Below are 21,294 nucleotides of genomic sequence, written 5' to 3'. Positions count from 1 at the left end.
TAATGCTGTGCCAAAGTGACAGATGGTGTTGGAACAGACCTCAACCCAGTCCTCACTTCTGTTGGACAACAGTGTTAATCCTCTTCAGCAGTGACAAACACAATCAGGAGCTGAGAAGAACTGGGAAAGTTTCAATTAGCAACAGAAAAAACTTAGATCCCCTCTTCCTACTTATTAGCAACTTATTTCACAGTAGTACAGATTATGTTTATTTGAATGAACACTTCCTGTTACAATTTTGCTATTGACACCACAGAACAATTCATTCAAACGTTTGTGCTTTTACACAAAAGTTGACAAAAGTATTTTGGGTATATAAACGCATTTAAAACACCATTAGGTTTATTAATATATTCCATTTGAATCTCAAGTTATGTGAATCTTGAGAGGACAATCAACCAATTTCTGGTAGCTAATGCTGGTTGAAATTAACAATAAAGAACAATAAACTACTTCATTTTTTGTAGACCAGGAATAATAAAGGTCGAGTAAAGGAGCCCTGTGGAACACCATCGTTTTGTAGACTAACGTGCTAACTATGGGATCTCAGATTTCCTTTAAATTTCATAATAAGTTCAAGACCTTAAAATATAATAAGGAGAAAATCCAAAAGTTCCTGCAGCAAGCAAGCACTTGGTGACAGTGGGGAAGAGGATTAAAAAAAACTCTTAACAGGCAGAAATTAACCTCTGACAGAACTGGACTCAGGGTGGGCGGCCATCTGTATCGACCGTTTGGGTTGGGAGGAGGACAAAGAAGAAGATGGGAGAGAGAGAGGAGAGTGGAGAGAGAGGGGTAGGGAAGAGAGAAAAGACAGACCAGGAACAGCTGCATATGCTGTTGTGTTCAAGTACTGTCAGAATGGTTTGGATAATGACAATAACTATAAAAGCAGTTCTTACAGCTGTAATAAGAGCATAGTAGCTCAAATTCAAAAAATAAAAAAATAACTGTTGAGTAGTAGTGGCAAATCTGGAGTTACAGAATCCTGCAAGGTGAGGACAGGGAGAGAGAGTGGACACAGGGAAAGAGAGAGACGACAGAGAGACAGCTGTAATGTCATATAAGTAATGAGGTATGGGGATCAGATATATAGTTCGTGACCTGGTTGAATGAGGGTCTTCACAAACACACTGGAACAACTGAAGAAATGGAAAAGGACTCTTCAGCACGACTCAAGTTGGATTCAATTTAATCTTTTGCTTGCCAAAAAGTAAAAGACAGGTTCAGTGCACAGATGAGGAGTCAGAGGTTCAGGCCAACAAGTCTGACAGGGAGAGACAAAAAAACTGACAGATCAGTAACCAGAAATACCAAATCATTGGACATGTATTGGAACTCTTGGCAAAGACGAGCTGGCACCGAGGGAAGGGCCCACACGGACACAGACGAAACTAATCAGGGTAGGTTGGACAATCACACAGACGGGAAGCACACAATGACAGGAAGTGAAGCATCAGGGACAGGATTAGATTAGATTGAGGTGAGTATATCAAAAATAAAACAGGAAACAATGAACGAACGGCCCCGATGAAAAACACAACTGAAGGCTCAGCACGAGACATGATGCAGAAATTGTTAAAATAAATAGTTATCTAAAAACGAAATAGAGTTATTTTTCTATTGACCATAGGTCTCTAACCGATCGTCTCAAAGTGTCTAGGGCATAGATACAGACGTGTACGCCAACACCAACATCCAATCAGAGCTTGAGTTACATTTCCTGGCAGATTAGTGACGATATACCACAACATGGCTCTGATGAACACAGCTCGGCCTAATTAAGTACAGGAAAAAAAGTTTAAAATCATTGACTGTATTTCCGTGCACCTAAGTCAATGTTCTTCGGAGACTTGACTGGAGAAAAAAAAAGATGTATTTCCACCATGGGCAAATTAAGATCCCGCAGACAGAGCATTGTTAGTATTCACTTGGGGTCGTTATTCTGGCCACCAGGAAAAAATATCTGGGCCTTAAGCTGCTAAATGTCTGACTCTTTGCCAGGTAGTTGCCTAATTCTGTCAAGCATTTAGTGCTGGCTGGCTTTATTACAGTGTGCCTGAGCCTTTTCACTTTGGAAAATGGGTTGTACAGTAAATTTGGCCATAAAACCAAAACAATATAAGCTCAGAAAGCCTCGAATTGTAAGATTTTTAAATTGTTTTTGTAGCTTTGGGAGAAAACCTCTTGAAATGAAAAAAAAATGACTCTCTTCAAATTCCACCTGAACATTCGACTTGCTGCTGTAAAAACATTGACGAGTGGAGCTTTAACACAAAAGTAAGGACATTCAAATGGACTAGGGGGATTGTTGTGCTTTTGTGAGTCTGTGCACAAGGCTTCAGAGCTGAAACCTCTTTTTCTTCTCCTGTGGGCAGTGGACTGACCCTCCCTCCTGCTTCATTCAGACAGTTGGAAAGCAGAGAGGGAAACACGGGGACAAAGTTCTGGCAGGAGTCCCAGGCCTGCCGGAGGAACACGTGAGGCTGCAGAGGCAGAGGACTTAACCATTCAGCTGCAGCTTTCAAAAGAGGGTAAAGTCATCCCATTCACTGTTTTGTTGGAACAGACTGCTCATTACATCGAGAAACAGTGTTTTCAAAGATCGGGGAGGAAAAAGAAAAACAGAAAAAATCAGGACGTGACGGTGGATTAAAGGGGGGGGAAACAAAATTTTGCTCAGAACAACCCACAAAGACATTAATGGCCAGAGGTGAAAAAACAACAACAAATTGAAAAATTAAAATCAATACTTAAGGCGCAGCATCCGCCATTATTGTTACCTTCTCTCAGCTGAGACTGAACACTGCAGTACACTGAACACACTTCCTCTCAACCAATTATACACAAACAGGATATTGAGGAGTAAATGACGAGGCCAGACTGGACCAATGACTATTGGGAAGTGTTCTGTATTGAGACTAATCATTATTCGCTAACTTTGTTTTTAGCTGTATAATGTGTTTGTGCTTGGCATGATACGAGTGAGGACTTGTGGCCTTTGCAAGCCATTGCACGTTTGAGCAAATCCTTTCGGCAAAACGCCTGCAAGAAGCTTCATCATCACTACCAAGTGACACCAGACACCTCAACAAAGAGAAGCAGTTCAAGCCATCGCACTGAGAAGTTACTGTGATATGTGTTCATTAATTCAGTATGGCTCTCAAAGGATTTTTTTATTAAAACTGGCCCTTGATAAGAAAGAAGGTTCCCCGGCCCTGGTGATAGTTTGGTCCGCATGTCGATAGAGTTTGGCCAAGACTTAAGCTTAGCATTTTTTATTATTATTATTACCATCGTCATTTTTTGTGTTGGTAGTTCGAAGCGCTGCGGATCTTCTCCAGTACATGCATTCAAAAAAAAAAACCCCAACTAAAAACATGTGTATCCTCACCTCCACCACATGGCACTGAAGTCCTTCTGTTCACAGCATCCTCAGTGCCATGTGAGAGGCTTGCTGTCCCAAGCTGCATGGGGAGGTCATTTATTTAAAAGAACTGCCTCAAGTCAGACACAGTGAAGGAAGTTCTGTTTTTGAATGAAAGTCCCTAAAAATACTCCAACTCCCGTCTTTCACCAGCATGCACAGTACTGCTCAGTGTGGTGTGTACACGGATGTTACCCTGCCATCCTCAATAACAGGCCTTTATAAACATATTCAATGGAAAATGACTGACTAAGTTGGTGGCTATAGAAGTGATAGCAGGGCAATAATTATTTTTTTCTTTAGACTAGAAGGTCCATGAAGGATCCGGCTGCTGCACATTAACTTGAGCAGTAGATGTCGTCAATTGCTGGCTAACTGCTTTTTAGGAAGCTGTCAACTGGTTTTCCAGCAACTAGGAAGTTGCAAGCAACTAGCGACTGCCTTTAAAGAAAACCAAAGTCAAGAGCTTTTTATATAAAGTCTGTGGTCAAAACACAAGTAAAGCAGGCAACCTTCTAAGAACCAGGACATGAAGAACAAACAGTACTGTTTGTTCTTCATGTCCTGGTTCTTGCCAGAACATTATTTCCTGAGTAAATAAACATTTACTTATAAACATTTTCTCAGTAAAAACATTATTTACTGAGAAAATTATGTTCTGTCAACTGAAAGAGGAAATGACAAGATAATACACTGAGTACTAGTTAGCTGACGTGCAGGTGACAATTAAGAAAACTGAGCTATGGTTATGTCGTAGGGCCACAACACAATAACAGATCGCAACGTGATTGGTCGTACAGCAGCTTTGTATTTCCGTTTCCTCCGAGAGTGGCAGATATTAACATATGGCAGAAAAGCGTAAGAAGAGAGGTACCTATACGTTGACGGATTTAGTGATGATTGATTTTGAAACCGATATATTTTTCATTTTGATTTTGATAGGCTTTAACGAACCATAACCCGATTGAAGTTAAACGCAGCATTAATACGAGATACTCTTGAATTATCTATCACATATTGGTCTTAATTATTTTGAGATATTCCCCTGAGATTTCTGCTGCCAACCAAGGGAGGTGAATTGAACTGAAAAATTTCATTGAACATAAAGAAAACAAGCCTTTTGTGAAGACTGAGACGCCTGTTGCTCTAAACAATCCACAGACTTCGCTGTGAACAGTTCTCACAGGACAAGGACATAGTTTGCTCAAGAAATGATAAGCAACAGATTTTAAGTACTTGACAATATGAGCAAATACAATTTAAAGCAATTTTATTGATGACAACAAATGAGTGAAAATGGGTAGTAAAACATTTCCATCTGTTGCAGTCGTCGTAGAAGGCTGATCATCTTTTGGGAAAGTTTTTTTTTTTGTCCAGCAACAAAAATCCGTATTGTCGTTGTATAGCAACAAGGATGAAGTTCATGGATCAATTGGCAGACCTGGTGATGGCAGTCAAACAATGAGAAAAATACAAAGACAAACTGCACACTTAATTGCCCAGATAAGTGTCGAGGTAATGTGTAAAATACTATTCAGATGAATGGGCATGAGTACAATCATTCATACATAAAATATGTACAGAGAGGTACATGAACACTCAGACACTGTCTTTCAGTTGCACAGTATAATGAAGTTGTGTCATTGCAACAAAGGAGGACTAAATCTGGATTCAAAGGAGAAAAAATAACAATTAAATACACATTTACAGACGCTGCTTAAGACTGAATAGATAAAATAAATTAGTATTTGTCAGGGCGACATTTGGAGAGGCAGAGAATGGAGATGTATGCCAAAAAATAATATTCTGGCGTACTTGGCACCTCAAATCTGCAGTTTCAGATTAGAGCCCACAGGCTCGGCAACATCTTCAGCAGGTCCATTTTCACAAGAGAGCAAATGTTTTGTTGGTATGAGCATGAAACATAAAGGAGAGAATAAGGTCATATTGGCAATGAACCTAAAAAGCACTTGCATGTAGTTGAATCAGATTCAATCTTTGTAGCATCCCAACCGATAGAGACATGAGAGATGGTGTAAGAGAAAAGAGGCAAACTGTACGTCCGTTCACAAGTTCATATGTCGTCGCTGCGTTTCCCAAAAAAACCCGTTCGTCCCATGAAACCGAACACGAAAGTGAACAGTTACGTTTTTCATACTACACCATGAGATGCCGCCGGGCATCACGCTCACAGCAAACCAGTTTTGTTTCTGACCGATGACCGGCAGGCCGAGAAAAGCGTTCAGGGAAAAAGTGCATCATATTTTTGTCAAATACTGAGAAATAGCTAAACATTTAAAAACAACACTCTTATAATAAACATCTGAAATATTTTTTTTTCTTCTTCTTTTCTCACTAGTGCAACAACAGACTGGATCAAATAAAGAAAAACGTTATTAACCTGCAGGCAATCAAAGCTCTTTAAACATCGAATAATTTTCTGGCCACAGTAGCAGAACAGTTCAGAAGGCAACTCAATGATTGATGCTTGAACACAAACATGCCAACATTATACACAGCGCTCTTTTTTTTAAAATATAGAAATAAATAGCTGAATTATTTAGCTTTATCCTCTTCTTAAATAATCTCCATCTCTATATGACTCTGATGCACATTTAATATAAAGTATCTAATACACAACTTCAGTTTCAACACTACTGTTATACATAATATAATTCTCTATGTTGCTTTCATTCAACTTTGGAGAGAAAATGCTTACAGAATGAAGGCCTGTAAACTTCAACCTTTTCCACTCATATTTACGACCTTAATATTGTAGAACATCAAATGTTGGTCCTTTTTTTTTTTCTTCTGGTTTTTGTTGACGTGTTTTCTTCTTTTCTTTTTCTTACAAACACTTTGTACAGAGTGGCTGTTAGCGAAGGCAGGATTGTCTAAAACTCAAAATCAACAAGTGCTTTTTGTTTTTGCACCTTTCTCACAAACCCTTTTCCTCCGTCGACAGAACCCAGCAGAACCAGTGTAGGATCATAATTATATGCAGTCCTGGAAGAGCATGAAGAAATGGACATCCACGACTGTTCTCACACACGAACCTCAAACATCATTACCACAAAACGCAGCTACACAAGTCCTCATAAACACTGTTGACTATGAAGTAGAGACCAAACGAAAAAACAACTAACGGTAGGTAACGGCTCTCGGCGTCAGTGTGCCCACAGGACAGACCCCTGCTCAGTATTCATGGAAACTGTCACCTCGCTCTGTTGCACACTCCTGCCATGAATGTTAAAATCTGCTGTATAGACAAATGAGGTAACAGGAACAACTTGTTTGCGTGTCGTTAGGTAGGAGACGTGACGTTGTCCCTCCCCCTGGTGCAGGATTCATTTAAAAAAAATCTTTAAAAAGAAAGATTGTAAGTGTCTAGAAGGAGCTCTGTTTGAAGGGGTTCTCCCCCGAGTTAGTATTGCACTTTCATAAGGGGACTATCTTGACGGACAGAAGAGAAATCCTTATTTCGGATGCGCCAAGCTCAATATGCGCCTTCCCTTAATATCTTCTCATATTTGGCCCTCTACGCCTTGTAAACACCAACATCTCTCTAACTCCACCCAAACCCATTTGCAGGATAGGTTTTAATGTAACTGTATAATCTCCCAAGTCTAAAATGAACCCTGATCACATCGTCAGGGTTATTTTCTCAGACTCGACAAAGCTCCCCCAGAGCCACAGAAGACAGTATACCTCTTTTGTTTGTCAGGCTGAGTGGTTCCCCTCACAACTCGCAATTTGATTTTGGTGTGTGAAATTGGCGGAGCGCCCCTTTAAATGACCACAGAGGAGGAGGGCCCACTCGGTCTCACTGCTTGTAAGTATTGCTACTCATACCTGTTGACGATTTCTACACTGAACAGTGACAAAAGACTTGCGCCAGCTCGAAGATGACTCACTCTCTTGGTTTCGACACCTCCGAAATATCAGAGCGGATTCCTGGGGCAACGTTTTCGAGTGTCTGATCACGCCGCCTGTACGACTGCCTGACAACACCAGTAGAGGGAGCCAGAGGATATCCACTGCTGGATAAATAAGGATTGTACGTGGGCTCAGCCACGGAGAGCCCTATGACGAGGAAATGGCACTGTTTCAGTAGGAGACGTTCATGATATATAAACACTACTGTATAATAACCTGGAGATCATGTTCCACGTGAAACAAAACACCCAGGAAGACTCATCATTCTTACAACATCTGACCCCTTCCCTCATTAATGGCACATTGGAGAAGAAGCTCACCGGAATGAGGACAGACACCGTTTTCGAATGGCACCGGTTTTTCGAGAGAAATGCATTATGACCCTTTCCCCCCCCCACAGGCTTATTGAAGAGCAACATCAGATGCTGCATCCTGTTCTCTCAGACAAGAGATTAAGGACAAAGAAAAAGTCCCAGTCGATGACATGATCCTGTTCACACATGAGGAAGCAGAGGATGCTAGAAGAGGCAGAATGCGTCATTGCCATGCAGCGGCTGTGAGACTGTCAAGGTCTGTGCGTTGCAGGGAGGCAGTGCGCCGCTGTGCCTGGAGCTGGTGCAAGCGCGTTGCTGTTCTGGGTGAAGCCGGAAGTGTTGAACGTTGTCCAATGTCAACTTTCAACGTACAGTTGTGCAGGGCAGGCGGCATGAAAGCCCATTCATTCAAATGTTGGCAGGTCTACTTCTGCATTCACTCATCCACGCACACGAACACAAAGCTCCCGTTTTTCGAGACTCTTACCCTTAAAGAGAAGTCAAGATCCTTTGAGGAAATCGATTTTCTTAAAACCCCTGCCGACATTTGGTGCCCTTCTCTGTGGTAAGGATGATCGCCGTGTGATGTGCTCCTGCCCGTGAGCCGAGGGTCGTCTCAGGTTTTTACAGCAAGCGCTATGTTGATGCGGACAGGTAAATACAGCATTGTCACCTGGCTCCAGGTGTTTCTCTGGAGAAAGGGGTCTGGGCTTTGTGCGACCACATGATTCATCTTCATATTGAAATGATTGAGAAACAAGGAACTTAGGTTGGGTTATTTGAGTTTGTTAGGTTTAAAACAGACCCTTTATGTCATATATAGTGCCACTGCGAATAAGCCTCCTGACTTGCTCTCTACCACAAAGCCAACTTCAAGGAGATATTGATTCCCAATGCTGGAATAGTTTTAGACTAGATTTTCTGTTTCAAGCTTGGGTAGATGATGCACATTGAGCCGCGGTCCTGGTTCATCGCGGTGAACTTTCATGGTGAACTGTTGTTTCTGTTGGTGCTGCAGACACACTCGGCCCCACGGAGTGGGCTCAAAACAGCTGGGTCTTTCGGACTGACCGGAGGCAAGATGGCACCTCACCAAGACGTTGAAAAATCTGAACAAGAGATGTTAGCAGAGACTGTCTGCTTTCACGTGGAGGATTTTGGAAAATCCAGGTCTCTTCTTCAGAGCCTAAAATAAAAGGACAGAATCAATATCTTAGTGTCATACAATACAAGTGTGACTTGTCTCTAAATACCTGGAGGCCAAATATTATATTTCTACTTCCGGCAAGTGTGCACAATAACTGATATATAAAAGGAAGTTATATAAAAAAAAACTGTAAAGCACTGAGGTGCAGCAGGTTAAGGACGACTGCCTCGCTCCATGTAATTCACCTCGACACAACTGAACATGGAGACAACTCTGGCTTCCCTCTCACAGCAAACTTGAAGAGGGGGATACAAAAATAAATTATAGCTGCTTTTGGAGACGTTACCTAACTGCTGTGAGCAACTCCGCCATCGCGAGAGTAAGATCCAAGAAGAACACACTGTAAACTGACTCATACAAACTAAACATAAGTCAAATCTGGGATTTCACCGCTTAAAAAAAATCTGTTTGTGTGTGGCCAACTATAAAAAATGACCTGAGCCTCTCACAGTGAGTCTCTTCGAGTGAGTGAGCAGCCGCACATCCACAGCCAACCATCACTGGGACCTGAAGGACTGAGTCATGGTTTAAACGGTGAGGAGCTGCAGTAAAAATAGATGCATCTCATCCTCTGAACAACTATTAACTCAACTGTTAGTCATGTAGCTATAGTGGTGCAAAACTCAGAGGACCTGTTAATAAATAAACATAATTCATAAGAACGTGCTAAGACGGTGAGCAGACCTCTGTTTACGGAGCACAGTCAACACTGCACTGGGTGGATGGAGTGGTGGTTATCCAATACAGGGATGAGTTTATGGATTACCAACCAGGAAAAGTGGGCAACTGCCCAGGGGGCCCCAGACCCTCAAGACCAAGAATGATTACCCCAAAGCATTTGAGTCTATTTTATAATGTCATCAATCAAAATGAATGACATTAAGCTCCCACTCACTCTCCCGAGGGAGACCCCCCCCCCCCATGCATTGCATTCTCATGTACAGCCCCGCTGGAAAAGTTCAGGCAAATGTCCGGACTTCAGTGCACGTCTGAAAAAGCTATAATAGAAGCAGGCACCAGTGAATTTTTGGCATTTTTGGAATAGATAACCTCAATGATTAATGAAGATCAATAATGAGCAAAACATGTTTTCCAGCTGACGGTTTGTCAAACTGAGATGAGTCTCAGATCAGACCTGAGACTCATCTCAGTTTTTCAAGGGAACCGTTACCTGCAGCTTGTTAACCATCTCATCAAACAGTTTTCTTGCTTCGGGACTGTTGGGGTCCTCAAAGTAGTCTTCTATACCGATCTGGACCACGATGGACTTCAAGTTGCGGCAAACACCTGAGCGGAAGGACAATTTGGGCATTAATCTGCGTTAGTTTTTAAGTTAATCATGGTAAAACAACAATAGCAGTTATGGCGGTCTCAATATTCACATTTACTTAAACTGTTTTAGTCGCCTAGCCAATAGAATGCAAAATATTGTTGGTGACTGATTTAAAAAAAATTACCTTTACCTTAAAGGAAACCATAACATAAATCAAAGCATATATATATATATATATATATAGTTATAGTTATAGTTATAGTTATATATATATATAATGTTTCTCTGTAGTCAGTGCAGTAGACTCACTGTTGAAGTGGAGCAGGGCTTTGGGGGTGACCGGTGTGGAGGTGAGCACCAGCATCTCCAGACCCTTCAGGCCTTCTCTGCAGACCTCTGCTGCCACCTCCTGGTTGATTTCACTCACATGGTCCAACTCCAGCACCTGCAGACGCATGCAGTTCCTCGCTGGTGGTGGTGGTGTTGACAGGCAGTAAACAGATGAAGCACATAAAGGCCTGTTTAAATGTAAGGACCAATCATGCCTGGAGTGCACACTTATTTTTCTAAAACAGAAATAACACTCATTTGGATTAAAATATTATACTTGAGGCTTTATTATGCTGCGTGTGATTAAAAAAAAGATATTTTTCTTCTGTGTCAAATGGAAAAGAATTCAGGGGCCGGTGCAGATCAAAAGTAACTTCTGTCCCGTCACGGTTTCTGCAACTGCAAAACTGTGCATTCGTGACAAAAAAGGCTTTGAGGGGTTACTCTGCCTTCATCATAGCGCTGAAAACAGAAAACGATCTTATGGTGCATTCGCGTGGTGTCGGAATCAGAAAAAGGAGTTTCGCCACTGGGAAAATTCACGTGAATGCCACCTCAAGTGAGAGTGGCGCCAAACGTAAAACCACTTGGAAAGAGAAGAAAGGTGAAATGTTGCCCATTTACACTTGAATAACAAAGTACAGAAATAACTACTTGTTGAATAATCGTTTTATAAGGAGCGTTTACCAAGCGAGGCCAAACCCTGGATGCCACATCCTGCCCCTCCCACACCGAGAGCGCGGAGGTGTGGCCAACATCGTCCAATAGTCTGCAGACATCGGTTACTGAAACGAGCCGGCTGTTGGCTGAAAAGAGACGAGAAATAACATCTGAATCCACTGATTCAACTGACATGAATTCACCACAACACATACGAGCATTTAGTTATGATCAAAGTTGTAAAGATACTGTATATTTCACCATACATTACCATGGGTGCAGTGGCGCCACCTGTAGGGAGATGATGTCTCTACAACCTGCTCCGAGGGCCCAGATCACCTCCTGGCCAACTGGGTCAGTGGCACTCCTGCAACGGGAAAGATATAATAACACAATTCATGAAACCCAGTTGTCTTTTGGTACATTAATCTGTTGATACATGATTAAATTGATCATTTACTCTAAAAAAACAACAATCGGATCTACCTGTAGGTTACAGCCTGCAGAGCTCGGCAGTAGCAGCTGGCCAGCCAGAGGGAGCGATCCGTCAGCAGGTTGGGGCAGTGTGAAATCTTCAGTATCAGCAGGTTGCTTCCTGTGGCCTTTAGCAGCGCCTCCAGACCCTCCTCCAGACAGCCACTTAGATGCAGATGTAAGTGAAGGTCGACGGGAAAAGACAGACAGAGCGGAGGAGAAAGTACAGTCATTCTCCTGTCCTTCACAGCAGCACTTCCGCCACTTACAGTACAGAACGAAATGTTCCCCGGAAAAAAAAGTTTGTGGCAACATGCTGCACGCGAGAGGAACATTTAAAAAAAAACGTCTTCAAGCTTTAATAGACACTTTCTCCCTCAAACGCCATCTACAACTGTTTACCTTTTTTCTGAACACACGTCAAATTATTTTCTTTAAAGCAATGAAGACTAAACTAACATTCTACATGCAGGTCACGATGAAATGGCTCAAAAAATGTCGGCATGCAATCGTTTTATCTCGTCTTGTTGGCTTCCTCTACAAAAGCAATACACGATATGTAAAGTTCCTCCCGTCAACTGGGTGATGTGTTGTGCAGCTGTAAGTTCCTACTTGTGTCTGTCCTGCTGCACGCGAGTCTCACCGTGTGCTTTTCAGGTAGTCCTCCTTTGTTTCCTTCTTGCCGCGCTGTCGCGGTTTGAGGTTCTGCAGGATGAGGGAGTGCGTCTGAGTGCACCACTGAGACAGCGTGCTCAGGAACTAAGAGAGAAGACACGGTGACAACGGGAAAAATATTCGTGACACACATTCATATTCAGCACACGCCACCGCTTTCGCAACGCCGCCGGCTATCGACTGCACACACTGTGTTCACCTTGGAAGAAATGCGGGCGTTCTCCAGGAGCACTCTGGTCCACACGGCCGGGTGGCGAGCCACGAACTTCCAGTCCCGGCAGACCTCCGCTGCCCTCAGCAGCGTTTTGGTATCCAGGTAGGTGAAGATGCAGAAGAGGGCTGCACGCATCTTCAGGATCTCCGGACTGATCACCTCGTTGGACTTGGACGGGCTCTTTTCATGACGACATGGCTTGCTGTGGACCCCATCCGACCGTCCTGTGGGAAGAAAGAGCCAGGTCTTTTTTTGGCGGGTTGGAATGTCTTATTTAAAAGAAAATGAATGTTTCTGATTGTTGAAATGAAAGGCTTGATTAAGGGACCATACGCCAGCATGTTTTTCATTTTTTGTTTGAAATAATGACTTGTAAATGTGTGTAAATTGTAAATTTTCATAAGGCTGACTGAGACTTATACTTTTATTATTGTAGACAAGCCCATTTCGGAAAAGCTAATTTCTTGAGAACGAACTCAGGTAAATACCTTTCAGTGTTAAAAGATATTCTGTCACATGGTGGCGCCAACCTTCAACAAGACACCACATGAGATGACAGGTTTGTTTTTTTCTCTCCCTCTTTTCAGATTTATTGCCATCCATCTATTGGCAGAGACCACGTGTCCAGTCCAGGCCCGGCTTATCCCTCGCGGCAAGATTGCTCCTAGATGACTCATTTCATCTTTGGCCTTGGAAGGCGTCTGCTCAAAACCATCAAGGCTATGAACCATTGCTTACACTCTCACTCTGTTTTTTTTCTCCCTCTTCTTCTCCCTCGCTCTCTCTCACACACCACCTACGCTCAAGACTGCTAAATGAACTAAAAAAGCGGAGCTGTGTGTTACATGCTGTGTGAAAAAAATGTGCTTGTAGATACATACCATCTGATACAACCTGGCACAGACTCTCCCAATAAGGAGAAGTACGTCAGAGCAGAGGAATGCAAGTAACATGTTGAGCGCGACGTGAGAAAAATGTTTGAGCTAATAAGGCAGTCACAGCAGTATATACCAATTTGTCATAGGGCTCTGGCCCAGTTTCACTCCTTCCCGGTCTGCCTTGGTCCAACCTGGGTTTTTTTTCGGACGAAACCCGACAGCAGGTGGAGGAAAATGGAGAGCAGCAGCAGTGAGTTTAAGGATCTTGGCAGGGCAGGAAGTTAACAGAGAGATGTACAATCTGTGGTGGATCTGAAGGAAATGTGCGAGCATGATTGGCGGTCGGACTTGGCTCAGTTACAGACGGCAAGGCTCCGCATGAGAGGGAGAAACTGAGAGCGATGCAACAGACAAGCAGCATCGAACAAATACAAATATGCTCAATGTCTCCCAAAGAGAGTATAGGACATAGCATACTAGTGTTAAATAAAATACACCTCAGGAAAAAAGGGAATTTATCTTACAGTGGTATGATTATTCTAGTTACCTCCAACAAAGGGGCGTTTGTTTGTCGTCACTTGTTTTGTCTGTCAGCAGGATTATGCAAAAACGACTCAACCCATTTTTATTAACTTTTGTGGAGGGGTGGGGTATGACCCGAGCAAGAACCCATTACATTTTGGAGCAGATCCGGACAAATGAGCGGAGTGTGTGTGTGTGTGTGTGTGTGTGTATATAGAATAACTGAAAAACGCATGGACGCATTTTCACAAAACTTGATAGGAATATTACTTTGGAGGGTGTCGCCTGATTATTAACTTTTGGAGCCGATTGGTCGGGCACGCACACAGTACGCTTGTACAGACTCGGCCTGCTGCTGAGAACTGTACGCTTGTCGCGTGAACAGCAAAAGCCGTATCTACAGAGTTTATGCTGATGCCTGCCTGCCTGCAGAGGATCGTGGAAACTTCCGCGACTCAAGATAACAGACACCGATGCAAGCAGGATTTCTCCCGGTGCTGCTGGCGGTCGGTCTGACCGTGACCGTCAATGTGTGTGCGAGGGACAACGCGAGAAAAAGAGAGAGGGAGCGAGAGAGAGAGAAAGCGAGCGAAATTGGGGAAAAAGACATTGCACACAGCTCATCTTTTCTGCTGTAGTATCGTTATGAAACTCGGCAGGACAAATGTAGCATATAGATATACTGTATATTTGGCAGCTTAGCATTAGTTTGTTTTTTAAATCAAAACACATGGCACAAATACATAAAGACTTGCATAAAACAAACGGCACCCTATTACCAATAAAGAATTAACGTTTCTTTTTTGAGCGTAGTCAAAAATACCAATTTCAAACTACTTTTACTCTTTCTGCATCTATTCTTTTGTGCATACACAATCCCAAACACACAAAACTGTTAAAAAAGTTGGAAAAATTGAACTGGCTTGAAGATTTATTCTTGGCTAAAGGAACAAGCTGTTTAACGAATAATCATCATCTCAATATCTCCACGGAAACTGGGTAACTGTGGAGACCAGGAAAAGGCCAAGATGTGGCTGAAAGTTACATGTTTGTCTCCTCACGCGGTGTGTACAGCTCACGACACCCTCTGCCCTGTGACCACATGTTTAGCAAAGGAATTGGATGGGAAAAATTCTTTAGAAAATCAAGATATTTAGATTTATAAGAGTGTTTGTGTTGCTGCTACTCATGAAGTGTTTATACAGTCGTGTCAACACACTGCGTCAGATATGGGGTCTCTTCCCTCTCTAAGCTCACCGTATATTCTCATGTCTGATCCACAGCTGATCATTCTTCACTTTGCACAGTGGATGGTGACACAGCGGCTGCATCTCACCCAGACCTAAATCCACAGTCACTGCTCTTAAGGAGTCAATTCAAGACCTTCATTATGTGAACCCTGGCTCCTGTGACTCTGAGCTGCAGCGTGGTCCATCTCCACCAGCTCCATGCCCTGAGTAACTTCACAGAGAGTCCTCACCTGTGTTGGGGCGGTATGCTGCCCTGCCCTGGTGAGGATAGGGCGGGGCAGCCTGCTGGACCTCAGCCACGGCTCTCCTCTCCTGCTCCCACATCTCCACCTCGGACTCGGTCGTCCGGGAGCCCACGTCCGACACGTCTCCCTCATCGCCCTCGGTGCTGTTCCTGTACGGTCGTCGCTGCCAGTTCTGGATGGCCTGTTTGCGGAGACCCCAGTTCCTGGAGCCGCCACACCCAGGGGACCGCTCGTAACCCCCCTCGCCCAGCCGACACTGCATGTGATAGTACTGGGCCTCGGGACAGTCCTCCATGGGATGCATCTCGACGCTGTCACTGTCGTAACCGCCAGATCCCTGCGAGACGGACTTTATCCGTCCCGATGCTCTGCAGCAAGAGAAGGAAGTGTGGCATAAATGACGAGTGAATCGTTTTTTTCTTTTGACAGGAAAACACAGCTAAGATCATGTCAATGACTAAAGCGTGATCATCATCAACACGACTACGACTCAACAGTTTCATATCTTGGAAAATATGTTTATTAATTTATCTTGCACACTCATTACTCAACGATAACGACGTAGAGCTAGAGACAGACAACCGCCAGACTTACATTAATCTGCACTTAAAAAAGCAATGTGTGAAAACGTTGTGGTTTTTCCAGGGAATGTGTGTAAAGGAAACGACTCCAGGAAGTGACCGCACTTAAACCTTGGTAAAACCCCAACCTGACATTTACACTTTTTTCCTTGTCAAACTTGTTTTTCCACAGATGAAATAAACAAAATATAATTTGTGGATTAGTCAGGCTTTAGAAGCTTATTATTATCAGCAAAGACTTCTACACTACAACGAACTTTTCACCAGTAGGGTTGGTACTATATTTATTTGAGTGAACCACCCAAAAATGAACCACAAATAAGGACGGTACAGTACTACTGACACAGAACCGCTGCATTTCAGAGAATTTATATTAGAATGAGGGCAGCTCTGGTACATATGTACTGTGACAGAGCTTAAAATAACCTCCTAGCCAGCACGAGTAATGAGCAGTTACAAATATCAGCCTCTCAAAAAGTAGGACATTTTTCTTTCCCTTTCTCATGTTTTTCTTCTCAGAACCCCATCCTCTTTCTCTCAGATTAATAGGGAGATCCACGGCATCTGCTTAAATCATTTTAGGAATAAAAATGAAAGTGAATGACTAGGTGATCCTGCAGGAAGAGCCCTTCTCAGCACATCCAAGTGAACAGGACGCAGGGAAGATGACAGTCACAGATTTAAATGGGCGGCATTTATATAGAGCTTTTCTAGTCAGTCAGTCAATGAGACTTTATTTATATGGCACCTTTCAAAGAAACCATATGCAATTCAAAGTGCTTTACAGGTGATTGACTAAACGTGGGACCATAAAAGTGAATTTAAGACTCGGATTTGGAGACTAATGCACCAAAATAAATAAATAAATAATAATTGAAAAGACAGCAATAAAACATGGGAAGTTAACATAATATAAGATACATAAAAATAAAAACTAACAATAAAAACAGCAATGAAAACAATAACAAAGTACAAGGCACAATAAATTATACAAATATAGTAAAAGGTAAATACAGTTAAATATAGTTAAAAATAAAATAAAATAAAAATCAACACTAAAATTTTAGTAGAACAAAAATTAAAAAGGAATTAAGACAATAAAAAAGGATAAAATATATAATAGTGATAAAAAGTAAATATAAATAATATGACCATTTCATTATAAAGCACTACATAGAAGCCAGAAAAAATAGGAGGGATTGTAACATTTTCAGCTCCTCTAATAAAGTGTAATTCAATTGGAAAAGACTCAATGAGATGAAATCTATACAAATATCAAAACAGCTCCAATAACTATTACGTATAAAAAATATATAATAAATGAGATTACTGATCATTAGAGAGTGATACAAAATGTAAAATGGGACAAACTGAGATATTTTGGTGCAAAATTGACGCATGTAGAATAATGATTATTGCACAAATATCTGGTGAGGTCAATATCAATTAATCACTCAACTGTCGCAAAAACGTTATCTGATGAAGAGCTATTAATAACTAGAGACAGGAGGCTTCAGGGGATGTCATTGGGCCAATGTGTATGTGTGTGTGTGTGTGTGTGTGTGTGTGTGTGTGTGTGTGTGTGTGTGTGTGTGTGTGGGATCTGATGGGGAAGGCCTGACAGGTTTTGCGTGACATCACCTTAGGAAACACACACCAACTGGGGACGACAGCTGTGTTAGTCAGAGTATTATGACGCGGCCATGTGTCTGAAATCTCCAGCAGAGACCCGGAAATACTCCAGTCACACCTCATGTTGCGTCTCAGTGCTGCGACTGAATTAGAGTCTCTGGTCAAAAACAGGATCTATTCCATCACATGTCACCGTGTCCAACACTGTGTAGTACATATGAATAATCCTTATGTGGATGTGTGAACAAGCATGTAAGATGAGGAGGCGTACGATTCAATAAATCTGTTGTTGTTGGAGTTAAATCAGTGACACAACTAACTGTTATTTACCATATCGATTCATTGTTTTGTCTGAAATATCACAAGAATATATCTAAATTTACAAAATTAGTCATTTAAAACATAGAAAAGTAACAAATCCTCAAATTTAAGAAGCTATTACAAGCAAATGTTTGCTTGACGAATAACAAACAATTAATTGATTAAAACATTTTATAGATTGTTTTCTAATAATCTAATTGTTTGAGCACCTAAAGATTACTGCATGAATCTAAGCTGATGCTGCTGCAGAAACCTAATGTGCTGTAATGTACAGTGTTTGTGGAGATAGTCAATCACATTCTAACCAAGGCACTTTCTCTGTTTTCATTGTTTTTCCCGAGTTGCTGTAAATTGCTACTGCCGTGCTGGCAAACATTTACACGGAGGAACGACAAGTTCTACCCTGAAGGCAAAAGGGGGCATCCAGCACTTTAGTGTGTTGGGTTAAAAGCTCTGTGGCTGTGTTTCACTACAGCAGCTCTCACTGGGTGAGAAAGACGAGCTGCACCAAATTCATCTGACAGGCAGGAGCCACAAAAATCTCCAGCTGGACCAGAAAAACCTACTTTTGTCTTTTCAAATAAACAGACGCACGTTTCACAGCTCCCGTAACCGCTGACCATCAGGAAATACACCAACATTCATATAATCATCTAGAGAACACTGCACAAGAAAAACCAATGTCTAATTCTGCCACTTGTAATATAGCAATTAGGATGATCCTGTCTCGGGCACATGAGGGTCTCTTCCCTTTGTATCGTAAAGCTCCTTATGGCACAGTGGTGCTCTGGATGGTTTACAATTTACGCTCAAGGTCGGACAAGGTGCGAGATTGTCCGTGGGCAAGGTGCTGACTTACCCTGTGCTGGGGGAGGAACGTCGCTCTGACACCTGGTACATGCCCCTGGTGCTCCCAGAGAGGCTGGAGTTTCTCTGGAGAGAAACACAAAGATACAGATTGGAGGGAAACAAAGGAAAGTATCATCATCATCATCATCATCATCATCATCATCACAGTTACTCAGTACTATGTGCTACTGAAGAATGTCTACAGTGTATGAGAGTTTTGATGGATACAGAAATTTGTATTTTGAAAATATTCAAACATATAATAAAGAGAATAAACTAAAACTTCAGCACAAAACGCTCTCTATGTCATTATCAAACAACCGTCTGTCAATCAAACAGACTGATTAGTTGTAATGGAATAAAATCAAATAGCTAATGAACTAGTAGCCTTTTTTTTTTTTACCATGGGGAGGTTTCCTTAGCATTTTCAAACGGGCTCTGACAGCTCAGATGTTGGTCAAAAAGACGAATATGAAGAGTATAATCAATATTGAAATGAGCTACACGGTTTCTTCTCTAATTAGAAGCATTTCTGTCTGGTTTGGTTTCATCTAACTTCAGCTCACAGATTTGAGCACATGACAGCGGATTAAAGCGTCTGAGTAAGTGTTGATCACTCACAGACGATGGTTAGGCAAGAGGAAGCTTGTGAGGACTGTTAGGATCATTTTGGCATTTGGCATAAGACACAGACGAAGTCCGTGAATGTCCTCGGTAAACGACATCCCAGTTTGACTCTGATATTTCTTTTCTTTTAAAAGTTTTGGCCCAGTGTTGACACGGGTCACCCTCAAGATGAATTCCACTGAGACCAGGAATTCCCACAGAAGCATTTCAGTACGTACTGCTGTCGCAAATCTTTGAGTGTATTTGTAACAGTGTATGCAATGTGATGGCGGTGGGGAGAGTACAATCTGACTTTCACTCACGTCTGTTTGCCTGAGAGCAAAATCCTCCGTGCCGCTCAAAGCCGGCCGTGCATTTAAGTATGCCGTGTGTAGTGTTTGTATATGTGCGTTTGAAATAACGCTTGTGTGCCGGACGGGCGACGTGCCGCAGAGGAAAAAATGTGCACAAACACAACACTCTGTCACTCCCTCTCTTTGCCTCTGCTTTACTCGCACAGCAGCCTGATTCTGGCTTCGTGCCAGTGGAAATGGACCATGGGAAGAAAAACAGGGGCAAACACACCATCCATGGTTTTCCCGGCCAGTCAGCAGTGAAAGCAGAGCAGGAACAAATCTCCCAAAAATGGATGGAATAAAAAAGACTCCACTCTGGTAAAACGTGTTTGGTCTGAACTCAATTTTCCTTTAGGCTCGCTCCATTTCTTCTTGTTCTCAGCCACTGTCGGTACTTAAACACTCATGTGGCTCTAAGACCTGAGAGGTAAAGGGACGACCTTGCTGATGCTGAGCCAGGTCGTGAAGGTGTGTGGTTGGTCGCCTCGCAGTGTAACAGAGTGCCAACCAGCGTCTGACTCCACACTTGTACCTGTCATGTCGATTGTTCACAACACTAGAACAGCTCACATGCAGAGAGACACGTCGCTGACAGATTTTTCAAAGAGATCATGTGTAAATTTGGGAAGCATTTCAGGCCAGCCAAAGCTCAAATATAGCTTCACGAAAAAAAAAACAAAAGTACATCTATCACTTTAAAAGGTTTTGTCTTTATGACAGAAGTCTGTCAAACGATCTCAGGCATCTCTGCAACAAGCTACCCGTGGCATTAGTAGGTGATCGAGCCACAGATGCCGACGATATCTTTGCACTTGGTGAAAGATATCGACTCAAAAGCGAAAATGGAGCAGCCAATTTCTCCCGGGCAGATCTGTACCGCCGAACAGCTAATTCAAAATCACGCTGGAACCTTGAGAAAGAGCAGCGAGAACTGGTTTCCATGGCAGCACACATTTGTGAAATGTAGAACGGGTCACCTCTCCAAGAGGTGTTGGATAATAATTTGAATTAGTGACATTTTTAAGAACAGGAAATGTCTGCCATTTAATCTTCTTTTTTTTGCAACAGTGGAAGCTGTGTTAGAGAGATGATCTCGGATTTCCGGAGCAAGACGGAGGCTTTAATGCAACAACACCCTCCGGTCAGGATGTAGTCTGCGACGGAGCCTTGATGTTTCCACTGTTTTGATGCTGAATGCTGAACGGACAGGAGTCAGGTCTCGTGCAAACACATGTCCTGGATTTAAAAGCCTACGGTGGCTGAGCAACACAAGACACAATGCTGCAGATAAAGTACATACACTTTATGGGGTAATATATGAAAACATCCCCGCCCTCGTACTTTTGTTTACTATTGCTCTGAGGATGATTCTCAAGACCCCATTCACGAGGCCAGAGCCATAAGGAAATTGATTTTCCCAGTTTAGTGTGGAGGGACTTGACTGGCCTGCAAAGAGAGAACTGGGTCCATATTTATCACACAGCTAAAAGTTAAACTTCAGACTTAAAGTAGAGAATAAAGCAATAATCTTTCACTTAAACCCC

The 21,294-nt window shown here is 42.4% G+C and overlaps 1 protein-coding gene across 2 annotated transcripts in view; it reads right to left on the bottom strand.

The window, feature by feature from the left end:
- Positions 1–4,680: 4,680 nt before the first annotated feature.
- Positions 4,681–21,294, bottom strand: part of fbxo41 (F-box protein 41) — a 42,077-nt gene continuing 25,463 nt past the window's right edge. For both annotated transcript variants that reach the window (XM_035638178.2, XM_035638180.2), the window contains exons 5-14: positions 18,799–18,872; positions 15,391–15,773; positions 12,496–12,734; positions 12,265–12,380; positions 11,634–11,786; positions 11,419–11,514; positions 11,175–11,293; positions 10,467–10,625; positions 10,056–10,171; positions 4,681–8,863 (exon numbers count right to left, since the gene is read on the bottom strand). In XM_035638178.2, the coding sequence (XP_035494071.2) occupies positions 8,801–8,863; positions 10,056–10,171; positions 10,467–10,625; positions 11,175–11,293; positions 11,419–11,514; positions 11,634–11,786; positions 12,265–12,380; positions 12,496–12,734; positions 15,391–15,773; positions 18,799–18,872 (1,518 nt within the window). In that variant the 3' untranslated portion in view covers positions 4,681–8,800. The remainder of the gene's footprint in view (positions 8,864–10,055; positions 10,172–10,466; positions 10,626–11,174; positions 11,294–11,418; positions 11,515–11,633; positions 11,787–12,264; positions 12,381–12,495; positions 12,735–15,390; positions 15,774–18,798; positions 18,873–21,294) is intronic.

The sequence above is a fragment of the Scophthalmus maximus genome, chromosome 8 (assembly GCF_022379125.1).
Source record: "Scophthalmus maximus strain ysfricsl-2021 chromosome 8, ASM2237912v1, whole genome shotgun sequence".
NCBI lineage: Eukaryota > Metazoa > Chordata > Actinopteri > Pleuronectiformes > Scophthalmidae > Scophthalmus > Scophthalmus maximus.
Note: the sequence above shows the minus strand (reverse complement) of the source record. Positions and strands in the feature narration are given on the sequence as shown.